Genomic DNA, 19,058 nt, shown 5'->3' with positions numbered 1-19,058 from the left:
ATATATTTACTCTTTTATGTTGATGATATGTTGATATCTTCAAAGAATAGGGAAGATATGAACAAGTTGGAAAGTCAGTTAAATCAAGAGTTCGAGATGAAAGATCTTGGTGAAGTAAAGAAGATACTTGGCATGGAGATTTGCAGAGATAGAATGAGAGGAAGAGTTAGTTTGTCTTAGAAACAGTATTTGAAGAAGGTAGTACAGAGTTTTGGCATGTTTGAGCAGTTAAAACCAATAAACACTCATATTGCTCCTCATTTCAAACTTAGTGCGGCTTTATCTCCTAAATCAGATGAGGAACGTAAGTATATATCACAGACCTGATATTGGTAGTCTGATGTATGTAATGGTTTGTACTAGACCTGATATTTCACAAGCTGTTAGTATGGTGAGCAGGTATATGCATGATTCAGGTAAAGGACATTGGCAAGCTGTGAAATAAATTTTGAGATATATTATGAATACGATTGATATTAGTATAGTATTTGAGAAAAATAATATTATTGATCAACGTGTTGTTGGATATGTGGATTCTGATTTTGTAGGTGATTTGGATAAATATCGATCAACTACTGGATATGCTTTTACATTTTCTAATGGTCCAATGAGTTGGAGGTCTACCTTACAGTCTACCATTCTTGTCTACAATAGAAGTAGAGTACATGGTAACTTTAGAGGCTGTTAAGGAAGCTATTTGGTTGCAGAGTTTACTTGAAAATTTGGGAGTTGTTTAGAAGCACATTGTTGTGTTTTGTGATAACCAGAGTACTATTCATTTGTTAAAGAACCAAGTCTATCATGCAGGAACGAAGCACATCGATGTTCGATTTCATTTTATGCAGGATATTATTGATGAAGGCAAGATACTTCTTCAGAAGATTACTACAGCTGAAAATTTCGCAGATATGTTGACCAAAATTGTGACAACAATCAATTTCAAACATTGTTTGAACATGATCAATATCCTGCAAGTCTTAATATTTTTGGAAGGCGCCGATGATGTGAAACTCTAGAAAATGTCGGTGACTGAAAAATTTGTTGAATTTATCGTCAAGGTAGATATTTGTTATTTTTTTGTCCCATATTGGTAGAATAGTTCCCCATTAGTATAAAAAGTGGTTTTGAATCTTTTTATATTATTTGTCCCACATTGGAGAGAAGTGTTTTTTAGACTTGAGGTTGAAGCTATATAAAGAGCTCAACTCTTCATTCATAAAATATACCTCAAAGTTGTACTTTGTCAAGAAGTAATGGATTGATCATCGGCGTCCGAGGACGTATGTAATTGTATACCGAATCTCACTAATTTATTGTCTTATTCTTTTTACTGTTTTATTATTAGTTTTTACATTACTTTAGTTTCTTATATATTCAATAACAATAGTTGTAGTATTAGTATTTGACACAAGTGGGATGTCCAGCACAACAATTTTCAATCGTTGCGAGGCGCTGATTGATTGAGTGGAAGTTTGAGTGAAAATCTCGCTACATAACATCAAGTCTGAAGTTGATGTGCTGGCGAAAATCACGAAGAGCTCCTAGGATAGTGGCATGATCAAGAAAAGCAGCAACTGGACCAGCTTGAGCATGTGGTTCCTCATGGTGTGGATCATCCTAACGTGCATTTTTAATTTGGAAGATGACTACTCGGGTACTTGACCTTAGAGTCAGAGCATTTAAATTAAAAAAGAATAATAATAATAATAATAATAATAATAATAATAATAATAATACGAGTAGTTTGATGCACTTCTTTAAATATGAAGCAATTACAGTGAAGATTCCGGCCCACAAAGGCCTTCCAAAGGTTTTGGTCGCGGTGCTGGCCAGGCCTCGACGCGTGGTGGAGTCTGGCATCTAAAGCTAGTCAGCTGCGATGCATAAGCACATGACGTTCCGAATAAAAAACACATAAAGTGGAACCTGAAAATACGTACGCATGCATGGATGGATATAATCCCCTATAACTTATTCAATCACAGTTAATAATAACCAAAGATCGAATTTTGGAAATGTCGAAGCTTGGGCCACCTTGTCGCTTTTCCAGGGTCTGTAACCAGACACTTTACCAGCCTGGACCACGGCGGGCACGTTGACGCGCCCCCGTTCACGCCACCGCCTGAATATCATAACGCAGTTTTTTTTTGTTTAATTCTAAGTGTCTCGGAACGTGGTCGTTATGCTCAATATTAATCAAAATATTAAACTACTATCAGGACCACCCTAGTTCAACTTTCCCTTTCTACTGCTAACTAGGTGCCGAGGTTACTTTCTCTTCCCTATCCTGCGCTCCGGTCATGTCCACCTCTAATGCTTCTAATGGTAATGCTCTGGCCGGTGCTAGCGCCGGCGTCGAATCTCCGCTCCTTGAAGAATTCATCCATGGTGATGCTGATAAAAAACATACCTCCCATGGAGGTGGTGGTTGGAGGGCTGCTTATTTCATAATAGGTAAATTACAACTAATCATAGCATACTTATGGTTATGAACTGAAAATTTTAATGTGTGAAATAATTAAAATGGATGGTTTGCTCGATCTGGATGGGATGAGCAGGGGTGGAATTTGCAGAGAGATTCACATACTATGGCATAGGATCGAATCTCATAAGCTACTTAACGGGGCCGCTCCAACAATCTACAGCTGCAGCGGCGGCGAGCGTGACCTTGTGGGCGGGGATGGTGTGCATACTTCCCCTCGTTGGAGCTTTCGTAGCTGATTCATTTCTTGGTCGTTATCGCACCATTATCATTTCCTCCGGCATTTATATCTTGGTAATCATTCGAAACGTTTACTTTTCTAGCTAGCTATCTAGCCCTATACCTATATTGTTGTCTTTTTCAGAGATTGATATGTACATACACACATATGTGGGGCGATAATAAATTTTAAATGCACTATCAAAATCAAAATGCAACTTTTAGGGTTGAAAAGTTTTCAAAGCTCTTTTAAATCAAAATGTAAAAGAATTGAATATCGTAAAACCATTCGCATGATTAAAAGCATATATTAAATATCTTAGCATGCATTGTTGGTCAACATAGGTGTATGTTATTAAACAAAGAAAGAAAAAATATTAACCATTATATATTTGGGAAGATAAAAATCAGCATATTACCTTTTGTACTACTCTATTTTAGAAATTAGTATATATAACTAATCTTAAGAAGAAGAGATGGAACACATATAGGTGGTGTTAGAATATTACTCCAGTAGAAGGTTCTAAACCTTAATCTTATTAAATCCCTATTAATTGATTGAGAGTTTCGCACCGATCGACCAATTTTTCCGCTATAATCTTATACATCTAGTACCCTTGTAGATATATATATATATATATATATATATATATATATATATTATTCTTTAAATTGTCAACATTTGTTTTGCTTTTTTCCATGGATTGCTCCACTGATTTATTATTATTTTTGTATGATTTCATTATGTATACTTCTCCTTCTTTTTTTAAATTTCTCTAATTTTTTAATTCCTTCTTCACATAAAACCATGTCATTTTTTTTGGGCAATGATTTAATTATTTCTTCAATTTTTAATTTCTTTTTTGAATTTTATTGCATATTTTGGAATTTTTTTCCTAATGCAAAAAAGAGATTTTTTTTTCTTTCAATGATACAAAATTCATGAGTTATATAAAATCTTAGAATTCTTTGTAAGTTCAATAATTATATAGAATTAAAAGTTTATAGATTGTAGAATAATATTTAAGAGTTAAAATTCATAAAATATTCATTGAAAAATATTTTATAAAATTAATAATATCCAATAGCCTGTTAGTGTTTATTGGTTAGATTGATTGATGTTGAATTCAGTTCACTAATATAAACCTTGATTCTAGGTTCAATGTTTAACACTTTGAAAGATCTCCTAAACCATCTAATTTTTAGGTTAAACAAGTTGATCAAGGTGGTTCAAATAATTGCTATGTTAAATTTTGTTATGCGGAAATTCCTAGCTAGAAATTAAAAAATAGAAATTACATAAATCTTATTTCATTTCCTTCTAAAATAATGTGCAGGTATAGAGAAATACCTAAATATTCCTATTTTCTATTTATTTTTATTCTCTAGTTCATTAAAAATATCAAAATCATTGACGATCTGAATATAGTGTGCAAGTCCCTTATCAAACTGAAATTTCATCCTCTACTACAAAAATTCTAAATAACCTTCAAGATGAAAGTTATCCCATATATTCATGCTTGTTCGAAATGCAAATCATAATATTCATTTCTAAGAAAGTAGAAACGAAAAAATAAGAGATATTTTTTCTACGTACAAATGTGAATGAACAGAAGTTTAGGTCTAAGAAAAATACTTTATGAAACCTCTCAAATTTTAATTAATATATGATTAATTTAGTTCAAATATTTAAAAATAATGGAAGTAGTTTGAAATCGAACAAAAAACAAAGAATTCGGATTATACTTGAGAGTATAAATTTTGAATCAAAAATATAAATTTAAATAAATATAAATATAATTTTATATCATATTTTTACAAATTCAACTTATCTAATTTCAAAATTCCAATCCCAAATTCTAACACAATGCATATTCCAACCCACCAAGTCCTCCCTGTTAGATGGTCTTGAGCCTTTTCAATCCAAAAAGTAGACTTTTCCTCACGTTGCTTCCACAACTGATGTGAAATAACCCTAATAATCTCTCCCTCATACATCAGACTCGAAATCGTCAGGCACCATTCCATACTCGGGAAGAATATTAAATCTTAACTCTGATATTAGTGTTAAGTGATTTTGGACTTTCAACGCTCCCAAAGGTCGCAGTGTCATGCCGGAGGTTCACACATGGTGGAAATTGGCATCCAAAGATGCACTGCCCCAAGTATGAGGTTTAATTGAATAATTTATTTAATTATACCTGAGGAGGATTGGTCGAGGTTTAAGGCTTCATCGTTTTACATATAAAATATTGGGAGGGTTTGTCTGTATTAAGGTTTACTTGCCAGCATGAATGAACAACAGCTGTGCATACCATAATTAATTAATGCAGGTTGGGCGCTCGAGGAAAATTAAGTTAATTTTGCATAACAGATTTCCCCCCACCAGAACCGATCTCGTGTCGTACTCCGCTCAGTTCGATTCGCATTTGGCGGGCGCCGGCTCCCTCTATTTTTTTATATCTGGATTGTTGGATCCGTGCAGATTGGCGGGGTCCCAGCAACCTGTAACTTTTTATTTTTATTTTTTTCATATCGATCGTTTTGCATAGCACTGATCGATAGTATTTCCGAGCATAGGTTAAATTTGAATTTATCTAAATTAAAAAAAAAGTATTTTTAATTTTATACTATATTTTATCTGAATCCAATTAAATTTGAATTTAGCCTGCTAATTTCAAATTTAAAATATATAAATTATTTCATTTACATGCGTCTACTGTGAAATCTATATAACAGTTGTAATACTGACTTGACTAGAGTGAGTGAGCATTGTAGATAGATAATCGATTATATAAAAAGATAAAGAGAATTAAAAGTTTAGTCAAAACTAAGTTGAGTGAAATCAACCAAAAATATCGAATGAAGTGTTACGACCTTAAATCATTTCTTAGAGATTCTTGATAATGTTCGGGAACATAAATTTTGAACTCTGAATTTGAATTTTTATACAATGTTTCGTGCAAATCTACATAAATCCAAATATAATACCTACAATCCGTACTGTTAGCATAGAAGTTCTCATGACAGTCCAAAATATAGTTAAAGGATTAAAATTGAATTTAGACTAGTTTGGGATTTGATTTCTAAAGGGAGGGTCGGCATGACATTGTTTCTGCTTTTTTGTTTTCTACTTTCGTTTTTCTACAATAATAAATTATTAAAATATGTTTGTTGACATTAGTAATTTTCTGCTTTTGTTATAGATTTTTTAGCTGCATGTGACAAAAGAAAAAACAGAAAATTTGATTTTATAATTTTTCAAGTGTTTTGAGAACATGTTACTAGAATATTTTAAAATCTAGAATTGAATTTTCTTGATTAAATAATTTTATTTTATTTATATATTTTTAATTAAAACTAAAACCATATGGTCATATGAATTTAAAATACAATTAAAATGAAAATATTCATAAAATTTGTCATTTTCAAAATATTTTTACTTATTTTCATTTGCTATGCACGATAAGATTCTTCTTGTAAAGTATAATTTGAAATATAATAATTAAGTAAGATAATTATAATAATTTATTTTTATTATAGTATTTTTAGTTTGGATTTATTTTGTACTTTTATAATTTTAATCATATTTTTAAATTGTTAAAGATCAAAACGAGCATTTTAAGTTAAATTTTTAGTTTGTTTTAGTTTAAAAAATATTGACTGAGTACGATATTTAGTTTTTGTTTTTTTAATTTTTAGGTTCATTTTGGGTTTTTGTTTTTATAAGTTTTGAATCAAATGACTCCATAATTGCAAGTTCAAATTCAAATAGTTGGGTTTGAATTATGTGTACTCTCAATCCCTTGGAATCAAGGTTGGAGGCTAAGTTGGCTATATATAATTAGTACCACAAGGAGAAAAAAGAGATTCTTTTTCGACATATACATTAACCCAATTTCCTTTTATCTTGAATTCCCTTGTTCTGATCTCGTCTCTTTTCCTTTCCTTAATGTGATGTATATCTTGTCAACACTCTTGTTTCTCCCTATTTACAAGATTTGTATGAGTTTTATAATTCTCTATTCCCTATCATGTGATATATCCCTTGTTTGATGGGCATGCCCATAGCTTTGAGGGGCTAATGTGAATTTCTTATCTCATTTATCACTTACTTCCTCTCTTTTTAGTGGGTGTTTATTTTATACAACTATTTGTTTTGGCATGCTCACTTCAAGCCATGATGTCGTAGACTAGCATTGGGGTTAGAAAGCTTGTCCATTCTAACATCTAAAGAAAAGATTGTCAATAGTTGTACCATTGATCCAAAGAAATACAGTCCTATGATTTTTGGGAAACATCTCCAAGATTCAAAGTAGAATGTGATCCCACCTTCTCCATTGTCTCTGACACATATTAGGCACACAAACACTAATTTTATAGTCAGTAGTCAAAATAGAAGCCTCCAATACTTCTCAGGAAGTTATTATAGCAATGAATCCAATCTTAAGGGACTCCAAGAAGAAGATGAAATCATTAATTGAAAATATGTATAGAAATGTGTGGGGGTGAAACTATCGTTGTGTTAAAGGTACCTTTGAAAGCTTGTTGGAGCTAATGTGTAGGCATATAACTGTCACCCAGCTATTAGGAGATGCTTTTTTGATGTAGGATGGGATGGATCGACCTAGTCCTACGATTCAACCCTCACAAACACATATATACACTAAAACACTATGGATTTAGAATTTAATTAGCTAAGCATAAACATCATAAAGCATGATTTAATTCACATGTTGTTTGAATTTTGAGATGGTGTATGTATTTGTCAAGCAAATAAGTTCCAATTGTTTATTTCACAAAGGAATCAAGTTATATGCTGAAAAATTGTTATTTCAAATATTCAAGAATATAAGTTCTATGTTAGCAAACTAATATTCATTTAATTGATTTAAAGCTAGTAAGTACCAATGTTGCAATCTATGGATTCAAGGGGTTGTTCAAAGATGTGATTTTAATCTAACAACAAGGGTTTAAAAATATAATAAGGAATCAACACAAGTACTGAAGTTACCAAGAGAATTTCTTGGATGACTTTGACGTTGTTCAACATGAGATAAAGCACACCTTAAGTCCTTTTATACAAGCTTTGAGTTACTAAAATGAACACAGATGAAGAAAGAGTGGTCGTGTGGGTGTATTTTGGGTGTGGTCTTGTGGGTGCTAGATGGGAGGCTGTGTGGGTTAAGGAAGGAGGATATGGTGATGGAGTTGCTGGATAGATAGTGGTCTCTCACTGCCTGATCTCCGGAGAGAACACATAGCCTCACACTACTTAATCGGAAGATTGGACAAAGATTTTCAAGCTTTAGCAAAAGAAATTCCTTTAAATATTCAATATTCAAACTTAGCTGAATTTTCAGTTCTTACAATGGAGATATATGCTAGCATGGGAGAGGGGAAGACAAGACTTTAATTTAGCTAACACTCCCCACACAAGGGTGGGAGACAAGCTAATTAATACACACAACTTACAAACACATTGAACACTTACATACAAAAAAGCTTAATTGTCTTGCAATACTACAAATTAAATACAAAGACATAAGTCAAAGGGAGGTCCAATTCATGTGGGGCCCATTGGAGTCGTGCCCACAAGACCGTGTGGGGCCCACATGGGTCTTGAACTCAAATTTTCTTTGGCATATCAACTAGGGTTTCATGCACCGAAAGTCTTCATGAAATCCATGTGTACCTACAAAAGAGTTACAAACCAAAGTGGACATCTGGAGGTCGTCCACGTGTCACCATATCTGCAAACGAAATGAGTAATGTAGATTGATCCCCATCACCTCTCTCGAGCCCAAAAGAATTCTTCTCCAAGGAATGAGAAGTGAAGTACTGCGAGTATAACTCCGGGTTAAGACGAAGGAGGTCTTCTTTCTGAATCTAGCTATGCTCGGAAAGTGACTTACCTCTCCACTTGACCAATAACTTTTGGTATGATCTTATTTGTGTGAACATTTTCTTATCATCCAAGATCTCTTCGATTTCATCAAGGTTTTTTGGTATTGGTAAAGATGGAGGCAAAGGCAATTTTGGATTTTTAAGATCAGGAGGAGTGGAAAATGGAGTAGGATCACCAGCAAGGTTAGTATTTGATGGCTTCATAAAAGATGATGCTGCAAGAAAAGGTGTTAGATCCTCAACATTAAACACATTGCTTATGCCAAAATCACAGGAATATCAAGTATGTAAGCATTAGAACTAATTTTATTTAAAACTTTGAAAGGACCCATCCTTTTAGCATGCAACTTTCTTACTTTTCCTTTAGGAATCTGCTTGGGACGAATATAGACCATAACCATATCATCCTTTGAAAATTCTTGTAACCTGCGTAATGTAGAACGGAATGGATCGACCTAGTCCTACGGTTCGATCCTCACAAACACATACACTAAAACACTATGGATTAAGAATTTAATTAATTAAGCATAAACACCATAAAGCATGATTCAATTCATATGTTATTTGAATTTTGAGAAGATGTATGTATTCATCTAGAAAATAAGTCGCAATTGGTTCTTTCACAAAGCAATCAAGTTATATACAATAAAGATGTTATTCAAAAATTGAAGAATGTAAGTTCTATTGTTAACATAACAATATTCCCACAATTGATTTTAAACTAGCAAGTATCAATATCACAATCTATGGATTGAAAGGCTTATCAAATATGGAATTTCAGTTTTTCAAGCAAAGACTTTAACAATATTAAATACAGGTTCAAACAGTTACTGATTTTACCAATAGATATGTTGGATGACTTGACACTTTTCAACACAAGTTAGTCCACACCTTAGGTTCTTTGTACAAGCTTTGAATCACCAAGACAAATGCAGCAACAGAGTGGAAAAATAGTGGCCATAATGGGGGGAGGGGTATTTTGGTAATGGTTGTGTGGATGAGTGGGGAAGATGAAGATGGAGTCGCTGGATAGAATAGTCGTCTCTCACGACTTTATCTTCGGAGAGAAAGCATAGCCTCACACCACAGAGATTTGAAGCGCAGTTATTAGACTACTTCCAATTTAGTTTATTATAACCTTGTTATGAAAAAGAAGTAAAAGATGGTACTTTTCAATGGTTGAAATCTAACCAACTACTTGAAAGCAATGAAAGGAAAGCAAGTAAATTTATACTACTAGAAAGCGAGTAAATTTCTATGTTACCCTACTCCTAAAAAGCGATGCTGAGGTCTGAATCAGACACTGGACGCCATGCCTCTAACAATACTCTTTCAAACTTCGATAGAAATACTAACCCAAGCGAGCCAAAGAGGGAGAGGGTTGATCGAGGGCACAGGGTAACAAGGGTGCACCAACCGTCCAGAGCATGGTCGGGAACCACAGTATACCCTATCTCAATGATAACGAACACCTCCGTGGTTCTGTAGCCAACTTCTTCCCTTTGGCGGATACGTAGTATTGCTTATCCTTATCTGCAATCTTTCATCAAACAAACAACAAGTAAATGGAAAACAGTAAATCAAAAGCAGTAAAGGAGAAAATAGGTAAAAAGATCATTTTTGTATTCAAAACATTTGTCACTAATGTCAAAAGGTACAAGAGAGTGATCGTGTAATATACACGGATAGCACATGAACGCTGTCGGTTTTCACATGCTATCAAACACTTCATGCACACACCGAAACAAGAATTGAAAACTATGCTCCTCCTAATCTAACTTGGCTCTCAATGACATCTTAAGTTTGTCACTAACCTAAAAGAGGCCAAAGAGGAACCCAGAGCTTGTGTTCCTAGTGTATATTTATAGGCTTTATGGTTTACAAGGTTTGTTTTACAATATAGGAAGGTTTGCAGAAGTTCTCGCGCAGCAGATCGTCATTGTCAACCAAGTCATGCTTCTATCATTTTGTGTGCGCCCTAGTAGAGACTCAAGGTCTTGATGGTTGAGTTGATGGTCGAGACTTGTAGTATCTCGAGCTTAAGGAAATCTCAGTATCTCGACATAGTCGCCCCTGAAGGTCTCTTGGACGAACACTTCGTCGAGACTCTCGGTACTTCTAAATTTAAGTTCTATCTCAGCAACTCGACCTGGTCACCCTAGTGGGTCACTAGGTTGAGCACTTGGTTAAATCTTGCAGCATTCTAATCTTAGTCTGAACCTTGGAGTTTGCCATAGAAGACTAAGTCACCCCTATGGTTTGTTGGTCGTGCCACATGGTCGAGCATTATCTTCTTGTCCATGTATGATTTGAAGCTTCTGGAGCTTGGTTGAATGTCTGGATTCGAGCTTTGAATCCTCCAAATTCTCCTTGGCTTCTTGTAATGCCTTACTCCATTGTTTTAACCTGTTTTTCCTAAAATGACAAACAAACCTTGCATAGTTTTGAACAATGATAACTCTGGGTAAATATATAAAAAGAATGAGGATATGCACGGGTAAATGAAGGTTTAAAATCATATATTTTAGGGACTCATCACTATCAACTAAGTCACATGACCAAGACTCCTGGTCACACCCATGGTCGAAGCATTCTAGAAATCTTTAGTGTTTAGCCGACCTGGTCGCACCTTATGGTCTCTTGGTCGCACCCTAGTTGAGACAATCTGGAAAATCTATTGTATTGGTACTCTAGAATCTTCTATCTTGACCTAGTCACCCATTGTGCCTTCTTGGTCACACCAGATGGTCAAACAAGGACACTTTGTAATACTTGAATCCATGTGTACCTATAAAAGAGTTACAAACCAAAGTGGACGTCTGGAGGTTGTCCACGTGTCAATTAAGGAAAGAGGCAAGGCCTGCTGATCCCCATCATCTCTCCTAGGCCCAAAAGATTTCTTCTTCGAAGAATGAGAAGTGAAGTACAAGGGGTACAATTCCGGGTTCAGACGAAGGACGTCTTCTTTCAAAATCTAGCTACGCTTAGATAGTGGTTTACCTCTCCACTTGACCAAGAACTTTTGGTATGAACCTGCTCATGTGAACGTTGTCTTGTCATCCAAGATTTCTTAAATTTTATCACAGTTCTTGGGTATTAGTAAAGGTGGAAGCAAAGGTACGGGTTTTCATGTTTATGAGAAGTGGAGAATGGAGTGGGATCACCTGCAAGGTTAGAACTAGAGGGCCCAACAAAAGAAGATGCTTCAAGAAATGGGGTTAGATTCTTAACATTAAGAACATTTCTTATGCCAAAATCAATAGGAATATCAAGCATGTAAGAATTAGAACTAATTTTCTTTAAAATTTTGAAAGGACCCGTCTTCTTAGCATGCAACTTTCTTACCTTTTCTACAGGAATTTGCTCGGGACGAATACGAGCCATAACATATCCCCTCTGAAAATTATTGTAACCTGTGATGTATGTCAACACTAGATTTATAATGCTCATTGTTTAGGTTAATTTTCATTTTTTATTTTAGAGCGTAGGTCATGTATGTGCTAAGCAAAAGCATCGACATGTTCACTCACTCTAACTTGTGGAGGTAGTGAGACAAGATCTATTGGCATCCTAGGTTGATAACTGGTGACAACCTGAAAAAGGACTCAATCCTATGGTTCCATTCACTGAACTATTAAATGCAAATTCAGCCATAGGAAGACACAAATCCCATGAACCTATGTTCTCACCTACTAGGCATCTCAATAGGTCACCTAAGCTCCTATTAACTACCTCTATCCGCCCATCAATTTGGGGGTGTAAGCATCAGAAAAATGGAGTTTGGTGCCTAACATAATCCACAAGGTTTTCCAAAAGTAACTTACGAGTTTCACATCCCTATTGGAAACAGTAGTTTTGAGAAACCTATTCTTGATGATAATCTTGTTGGTTGCTCTATTATTAATGCACATAATCCAAGTGTTATCCTTCTTGGGAGTAAGGAGAGTAAGGCAGACACATAAACTTATGCTCTTCTGAATAAAGTTATGTTCCCTTAGTTCATTCACTTGTTTCATCAACATCTCATGTTCTCTCAGGTGCACTCTATGATGTGGTAAATTAGGTAGAGATGAACTAGGAACAAGGTCAATGACATGTGGAATCTTTCTCACAGGAAGTAACTCACTAGGTGGCTTAGAGATGACATACTTAAACTCGGAAAGTATAGGTGACACTTCTAGTGGTGTTTCCTTCTCAGGAAGGGGTATTTTAGTCCCCTTAGTAACAACCACCGACACTACCTGTGTATTTTGACTTTTCTAGTCAAATGGCTTTTCACTTATGATATTCAATGATTCTTCAATAGTTTCTTTCTTTTCTTCTTCCTTTTATCACCATATTCCCCATTAAGTGCCAAGTTCTTGGTGGGACATTGTTTAGTAAAGTGGCCCTTTTTATGACACTTGTAGCACGCATCATTCTAAATAGAATATGGGCAACATCCATTGGAAGGACATCCCGACAAATTTCCTCTTCATAGTCTGCAATTTTGATGGGAACTAAGCACCTATGGCTTACAAGCATTGTTGCTGCAATTACCCAAGCAACTTTTTAAGGATAGGGATGGGGTTCAATTTTCAAATTCAAATTTTATGAAGCTAATTTTGAAATTATATTCATGCATCTTCCACCATTTCTAATCATCTTACAACTTTTATTCCCACACTTCATGTAAGTATGGAAAATAAAAGTGCAGCACCAATCCTCTTGTTCTTAAGGAGTCACCATGATACATCTCATGACATTTACAGTAGCATTCTCATCTTCCTCAATGGACAACTTATCCTCACTTGCTACTTCCTTGGGAATATAAGGGTGTTCTTCTCCCGACTCTTCTTCTTCATCCTCTCTTTCAATTTCTAAATTCCTAGTTGGGCATTGCTTAGCAAAGTGGCCTCTTTTGTGACACTTGTAGCACACATCATTCCTAGGAATTTATTTTAAGGACCCATTCATGGGTGCCTTTCCTTTGTTCAATGGTTACTGGATGGTGAGATTGCTACCTCTAGAAGTTACTTGACCCGTGTTGGTGGGTCTAGTCTTCTCATACGATGTGGCCTTTCTTTGATTAGTGTCATTTTAAGTGTTTCTAAATTTCTTTCCCATTTGAGCATTATTGATTTGCTCATAGTCATGTGCCAAATTAAAGGCATGCTCAAGGGAGTCAATGTGATGGAGAAACAACTCTTTCCTCAGTTCAAGTTTCAAGCCTATCCTAAAACGATAAATTTGTTGGCTAGTGCTTTCTTCTACCCCACACTTAATGGAAAGTTCAACAAATTGCTCATATATTCAGTCACACTCAAATTTCCTTACCTAAGGCTATAGAGTTGACCCATGAGATGTTCCATATAAGAGATTGGGACATACTTTTCTTTCAATCTTTCTTTCATCAAATCCCAATGTTCTATAGGCCTATGACCAAGGTGAGTTTCTTGTCTTTCAACATTCACCCAATGAAGCTTTGCTTGCTCGGTTAATCTCATCTTTTCAAACCTCACATAATGTGGGTCATTCATCTTATACCAATCAAAGTATGAATCCATTTCAGCCAACCAAGCCTGAAAAATTTTTGAATCCATTTGACCATCATATATAGAGGCTTCAATTTTTACTCTTTTCATCATATCCATATCAAGATCATGATTTTACCTACAATATGGTCTCCTTAGTTGTAATTCCTCTTCATCACAATCCTTATTGATAGGCTCGCCAAGGCTTGGGTCCTTAACTATCAAAAATAATATTTATAAAACCTAACTAATCCCAAGTTTAGTAGAAAGTGGGGGAAGTTGGGTATCGATTCATGAGAATTAGAGAGCTGTTATCAACCACTTCCAAAAAAGTTTATTAAAGCTTTGTATAAAAAGAAATGAAAAGGTGGGATTTTTGTGGTGTAAAAGTGGGTTTTTTCTAACGGTCCTAATGAAAGCATGTAAAATCTAAGTTAACCCTACTCCTACAAAGCAATGCTTAGATATGAATCAGCCGCTAGACGCCATGCCTCTGACTAAGCTCAACTAGATATACATAAGAGTACTAGCCCGAGAATCTCAAGCCAAGTGAGAGAGGGTCATTCAAGGGCACAGGGTAGCAAGGGTGCACCAACCGTCTGGAGCACGGTCAGGAACCAGAGTATACCCTGTCTCAACGATCACACGAGCACCTCCACAGTGCCGTAGCCAATTACTTCTAGCTAAGTGAGACTGTAGTAGTGCTTATTCTTTTCTACAAGCCTTCATCATAGTCCAAGCAATAAATCAAAGTAGTAAATTAAAGCATGTAAATTGAAAGCATGTAAAGGAAAACAAAAAAAATGGTTTCTTATTGCAAACGGATTCGTCTGTCACTAACGATAAAAAATACAAAAGAGAACCACAACAAGAATGTAAAGGAAAGCAAGTAAATATACTCTACAATGGTTCTCAATGGCGTTCTAGGTCTATCACTAGCCCAGAATTGGCCAAAGAGGAACCCTAAGAACATATTCGAAGCTAATATTTATACCCATTAGGGTTTACAAGGTTGTCTTGGATTTTATGGGGTTCGGTTAAGAGCTAAACTAGCTTCTAGCTTCTCAATTGTGCAAGGGCATTAGTCAATTCTTGAGTTAAGACATGAACTTTGTCTTGTAGGTCATCTAGGAGTATATCATGGTCCATGTCATTTCTACGACCATGATAACGGTTCCCGACTCGGGTTGCCACCAAGAAGAAACACAATCCACCACCTTAGAGGTTTTCTACCGAAACCTAACCAAATTGTAATTCCAAATATCCAAAATTCAAAACAAGGGTAGGCTATTCTGGACAAAACCATCGATGGTTTTATTCAGTGCTGAAATCTTGCGAGCTACTAATGGATGGAAATTTCACTCGCAAACTCCTCTCAGTATATGGGGCATAACTTTTGCTAGAGAACTCCAAATAGAGCAATCTTGGTATCAAAAGAAATCTAAGAACATTTCCCACAACTTTTGTGTTTAAACTTTTTGAAGATGGGAAGTTTTTGATAGAGAAAATTGCACATAAATTCGAAAACATAAAAAATGAAATGTGGGGACTTAGAGGGTTTGCCTAATTCAACTTAGGCTATGATACAAAGACGATGTAGGACGGGATGGATCAACCTAGTCCTACGAATCAACCCTCACAAAAACATACACTAAAACACTACGGATTAAGAATTTAATTAACTAAACATAAACACCACAAAGCATGCTTCAATTCACATGTTGTTTTAATTTTGAGAAGGTGTATGTATTTGTCCAGCAAATAAGTTCCAATAGAAAGTAACCATGTAGTCCCAAGAGGGGTGAATTGGGTATTTAAAATTTTATAATGGGGAAGCTTAGTTTATTTTAAACCTTTAAATTAATTTCAATTACAACCTCAACCACAACAAAGTCAACTAGGCAGCGAACAACTATACAAATAGACAATCCTAGGTATATATGATATTGAAATACATAATCTGAATTTTTACCTTCAGCAAGTCCAATAACCAACCCTGAATTCAAACAATAAGCATGTATGTTTTTTTAAGACAAGATTCAATAATATAACTCAATTAAGTAAGCTTCTTATGCTTGAATAATCAACCAACCCAAACAACTTTACCTCAGCCAATCAAAAACTTACTTTAAAGTTTTAGCACTTGTCTGGATTTCAATCGAAAGCTTAAAATATACACAACCTCAACAAACCAATAAACTTATTCAAATTGATCCAAATCCAAACTTAGCATTCAACATAATTTCCCAATAAATTCAAAATAAACATAACAGTTTATAAGTGCAAAATTTAAAGAGATAGGGAAAGAAGATTAAACACACAGATGTTTTACAAGGTTCGGCTTCCCGCCTACGTCCTTACCCCAAGCAACTTGCTGTGAGGATTTTCCTTCACCCACTCCTTTCAATAGGTGGAACAGCCTCTCTCCATTGGAAGGTGGAGATCCCTCTTTAATGAGAATTACACTTGCTCACTAATTAACAACCTTATCCCCAAGTCGTCAGATTATAAAATAGCAAATCAATTTGTTTGTACAAGTATAGTACTCTCACAACAGAGCAAATTTTGTATAATAATAAAAACTATGCACTCTTAACCAACAAATTGCAATTAAAGCTCACAAAGATTTCGAAGGTATTATGATTGTGGTATAAGAATTTCAGAGAATTGAATCTGAAATCAATTAGGGCTCAAGAATATGCACAATTGCTATTCCAGAGTATGAATGAAAGAGAATAGTATGAATCTCAATGTGTATGCATGAGTATTGGTTACCCTAATGCGTAAATAATGATCCTTATATAGATTAAGAAAAATTCTTACCGTTTTTCCCAAGTTTGGAAACCATATCTTTCAAAATAAGAAAGAAATCAGTGTTATTCAAAAGTTATAACACAAACTTCAGTCGCCTGAACTATACATTCAGTTTCCTGAACCATTTAAAATGAGTGCCCCAGAACTGGCAGTAGCATATCAGTCGCTTGAACTCGTGAGCTCAGTCGCCTGAACTAATGTTTTGATTTCTTCTACACTGGAAATAGCAATTCAGTCGTCTAAGCAATGATCCTTAGTCGCATGTACACTATGTAACTTAGTATTTTTCATATTTTGATTCTCAAACTTGATTGTATTTACTTTGAAAAGTATTTTGGACTTTATAAAAATATTTTCTAGATTCTTAAGCAGGTCTCTAAGTCTAAGATTAATTCCTAAGAGCTTCAGTCAAAAATTTGAAGTTTTAAGAGTACTTACATGAGACTCAAAGAAATATGAAATACATTTAAATCCTAAGTCTTCATGTCATATTTTTTAACATCCTGCAAGCTTGATAAATACTTCAGTGAACTTGTATTCTTTATGACTTGTGAATTTAAGGTGATCTTTAGTCAATCTTCATCAAGTATAACCATTGTGCTTGTGAAAACCATAATATCTGAAATTTAATCTTGAAAGCACAATCAGTATCTTTAATTTGTTATCATCAAAATGAGATTAAGCCTTATTAGACCAACAATCTACCCCTTTTTGACAATGACAAATAAGAAACAAAATGAGGTTGCCTTTGTGACAACCTGCTTAATTTCCACATTTTAAAAAATATATATAATAACAAAATCAATATCACATATTCTAGCTCAGTAGATCATAGTCCACCTAGACCCGTGGGTACCAGGGATATATCAGAACATATAGCAGAAGCCTACACAGCAGGAAACATACAATCATATACATCTCATCATATCATACATAATAATACAAGAGTTACTACCAACACTATATTTCAGTATATGCATCCAAAAATCAGATCTAGGGACTTTCCCTACAAAATCTAACTGTCCCTATAAAAACTTACCCTTCACCGAGGGCAAATAAACAGTTCTAGATCAGCGGGGCTTTTCCTGCTCTCCTATCAGGGGCTCCTAAAAAGTTTATTAAATTTTGGGGTGAGACACCTCTCAATAAGGGAAATAAACTAATACCAGTGTGTGGCAATATAAGTATTCTGTGATATACATATACCATACATAACATATTCAGTAATTGTTTTGTCAATTCTGGGAAAACATATATATCATCAAATCATGGCAGAACATACTGCATTTTCATAAAAATATATCATTTCATATAATAATAATAATAATAACACAAAAACATTTCTGGTAGGTTAGGTGGCTATTGTCATGTATTACCCCTATACGACTGGGTTGTATGGCCCAAAGGCAGGACTTGACAATGGTTGGCTAATCACTGCCAAGTCAAAAATACAATCTGTAAGTTCGATGTGTCTACCTGACTTGATCCGTACACCAGGGGCGATCACACACACTTCTTAAAAACCACATCGACCATCCAACCTCACACTACTCCGTACAGCGGCATTAACACAAATATCATGATCACGAAGACCATGGACACATAGAAAACGTACCGTGCAAGTGTTAGCCTAAACCAAGCTAACCAAGTTCTGATATCATATAACATATACAGAAACTGTGATACATGGATATCTCATACCATTAATTATCAAATCAATCATGTCATTTGCACATATACGTTTATCATGAAAATCATCGACCCGTACGCCGGTATTACACATTTTTTCATTGCTCGGCCCGTACGCGGACAAATTATAGCACAACCCATACGCTGGCAAATCACATTCATAGCTCGACTCGTACGTTGGCAAATCACATCCATAGCTCGGCCCATACGCCGGCAAACATATCATAGCACAGCCAGTATGTTGACAAATATATCAAAATCATGGCCCGTATGCCAAAAAATATATATATCAAAATCATGGCCTATAAGCCGATTTTCCGTTTTATAATCACATTTCTAGAAGACAGTATTTTAGAACAATTTCTACTCATGCCACACTAACAAGTTTTCCACGTATTCAACATATCATTATTTTCAATAGGGTTTTCTTAAAT

At 35.0% G+C, this 19,058-nt stretch overlaps 1 protein-coding gene across 1 annotated transcript in view; it reads left to right on the top strand.

Moving 5' to 3' along the window:
- The first annotated feature begins 2,300 nt into the window (after window positions 1-2,300).
- LOC131162641 (protein NRT1/ PTR FAMILY 5.10-like) overlaps window positions 2,301-19,058 on the top strand; it is a 50,580-nt gene continuing 33,822 nt past the window's right edge. The window contains exons 1-2 of the mRNA XM_058119251.1: window positions 2,301-2,454; window positions 2,559-2,776. Coding sequence (XP_057975234.1) covers window positions 2,301-2,454; window positions 2,559-2,776 — 372 coding nt within the window. The remainder of the gene's footprint in view (window positions 2,455-2,558; window positions 2,777-19,058) is intronic.

The sequence above is a fragment of the Malania oleifera genome, chromosome 8 (genome assembly GCF_029873635.1).
Source record: "Malania oleifera isolate guangnan ecotype guangnan chromosome 8, ASM2987363v1, whole genome shotgun sequence".
Classification (NCBI taxonomy): Eukaryota; Viridiplantae; Streptophyta; class Magnoliopsida; order Santalales; family Ximeniaceae; genus Malania; species Malania oleifera.
Note: the sequence above shows the minus strand (reverse complement) of the source record. Positions and strands in the feature narration are given on the sequence as shown.